At 50.3% G+C, this 2,269-nt stretch overlaps 1 protein-coding gene across 1 annotated transcript; it reads right to left on the reverse strand.

The window, feature by feature from the left end:
* Positions 1 to 1,039: 1,039 nt before the first annotated feature.
* On the reverse strand, positions 1,040 to 1,919 carry nkx3-1 (NK3 homeobox 1). The gene is made up of 2 exons (XM_072681099.1): positions 1,790 to 1,919; positions 1,040 to 1,464 (listed from the first exon to the last, which is right to left on the reverse strand). Exons 1-2 carry the CDS (start codon positions 1,917 to 1,919, stop codon positions 1,040 to 1,042), a joined length of 555 nt encoding a protein of 184 aa, XP_072537200.1.
* Positions 1,920 to 2,269: the final 350 nt, after the last annotated feature.

Below are 2,269 nucleotides of genomic sequence, written 5' to 3' on the forward strand. Positions count from 1 at the left end.
AGAGCATTACATTCTGACAAGCTGAATGGCATTGCAATCAGAAACCCACCAGCAGCTAGAGCTAGTCTGTTAAAGGTGCTAATCAATAAGATCCTCCACTGTGCTGACTGACTGATGAGGTGTTATTTACTATACTGTATAACGTTAAGCTGGATCTTACAGGGTTAACCGTAGACTCTTAAAAATAGAGGTCCTACAAAGGGTTCTTTGAGCAATGCCATAGAAAAACCACTTTTGGCTTCTTTTCCCATGTAAAAGGTTCTTCACCCTCAAACATGGGTCCTTATTCACCTTCTTAAAACTCACGTCCTGATTCTGACATTCATAAACGTGCTTTCTTATTTGGGATTTGTTTAATGTACGAGGACAATGGGGTCCAAGAGTGTAGCTGTGAAGAATTCCACGCTTTAAAAACACATCATTGATCTGACGTAGACTTTTTGTTTGGCCCATTGTTCTTTTCTTTATAGACCCAAAAGTGGTTCTTCTTTGGCATTGCTCAAACAACCCTTTATTTTTGAGACATGCCGTATACAGAGCAACCTTCTGGAAAAGCCTGCTTAGAAAAGAAAGCACCAGCTTTTGAAAAACATAGGTTTATTTGGCTGGATATAAAGCTGTACAAGTTATATTAAAACATAATAACATAATAGCTACATCAGTGTTTACCACCGTACCCCACCCCACCCCAAACAGGCCATATTTGCCATTTCTCCCAGCAGATACACCAAAGTTCTGCTGTGTTTGGGTCAGGTGCGCTATGAGCTGGCATGACGAACCATTTGGAGGTCTGTTGAGGCTGGACTGTGGCTAATAGGCCTGATAACTGTGTGTCACGAAACTAGGCCCCCACGCTCCATCTGACTGGGGGGGCTAAGGCGTGCAGTGCCTGCACTGTCTGCTCCATACCATCTTCCAGTACCACTGTATCAATGGAGTGGGGCAAAATAACGTGGACCCTCTAAGGGGTCCATGAGGATGGCCTGGAAAACACTGAGCTACATCAACAGGCACAACATTCACTCCCAAGTGTCCCCTGTCACCATACAGCCGGCCTCCACGCACCCAGTCCGTGTATGTCGTAAACACAAGGCCGGTACGGGTGGTACGACTTGTAGACGGTGGCCAACAGCGATGCCCTGAGCAGCTCCTCCTCCGCCACGGCGCTCATCTCCGGCTTGGGGAAGCAGTCCTTGCTGTACTCGGTCGCCAGCTGCTTGCGCTTGGTCTTGTAGCGCCGGTTCTGGAACCAGATCTTCACCTGGGTCTCGGTGAGGCGCAGCGCCGTGGCGAGGTGCGCGCGCTCCGGCGCGGACAGGTACTTCTGGCGGCTGAACTTCTTCTCGAGCTCCAGCACCTGCACGTGAGTGAAGGCGGCGCGCGAGCGCTTCTGTTTCGCGCCGCCGCTGGTGCCGGTGCCGCTGCCGCTGCCTGGGCTGGTTGGCTGGGAAGCGTCCGTGGAATCTTTAAAATTCAAATGTTTAAAAAAAAACTCCGTTAAAAAAAAAACCGTTAAAAACCGTTAAAAACCGTTAAGCTGTTCAACTGCGTTTAATTCGGATTATTTGGCTTTAATTCGACGTTTTTGTAGCGAGACCGCTTATTAAATCACCTCAGAGCTGCACTTTTCGTTGTAGTCACGTTTAAACGCACAAATTTTCACTTTAATCGTATAAAAAGTCCAGTTTTACAAACCTAGCCGCGTCGTCTGTGTTTAGCCTACCTGCTCGCCGGGTTATCGTCGACTCCGCCGCTGTGACCGCCAGCAGGAGAGCGCTGTCCTCCTCGCCGTCGTTGGTCCACGCCGTCTCGGTGCGAGTTCTGGTCGAGGTGCCCCCTTCCTCCTCTCCCTTCTCCTCCCTCAAACACAGAATGTCTTCGATGAAGAAAGACGTTAACGGCTTGTTTGACGTCGCCATCCCCGCTGACAGAAACCAGCGTCTCTTACTGGCCCCAGTGCCTCCTCCAGGTAAACAACACTAGCTAAGTATCGCTAAGTAAGTAGCTATGCTAGCTAACTGCACGAACAGCACAGAGCAGTCTGAGGACCGGTCAGTCTGGCCCGTGTGTTATAGCTAAGCTGGCTAGTCTGGTTAGACTTAGTCTGAGAGCCCCCTCACTCCACTCTGCTCTAGCCGGCCGGGTCGCTCTCTCCTCGGCTTTCTCCCCTTCATTTAAACGCTGGTGCGCCGCAGCGTAGCCACGCCCACTCCGCGCCACGTCATGAGTAGGCGATGGCAAAAGCAGACGAGATTCCTCTCCTTCTTCT

Source organism: Salminus brasiliensis, chromosome 6, assembly GCF_030463535.1.
Source record: "Salminus brasiliensis chromosome 6, fSalBra1.hap2, whole genome shotgun sequence".
Lineage (NCBI taxonomy): Eukaryota > Metazoa > Chordata > Actinopteri > Characiformes > Bryconidae > Salminus > Salminus brasiliensis.

Coding starts and splice junctions, on each gene's coding strand:
- nkx3-1 (XM_072681099.1), bottom strand. CDS start 1,919: ATGGCGACGTCAAACAAGCCGTTAACGTCTTTCTTCATCGAAGACATT. Junction 1,465..1,789: donor GACGGCGTGGACCAACGACG/GCGAGGAGGACA, acceptor TGAATTTTAAAG/ATTCCACGGACGCTTCCCAG.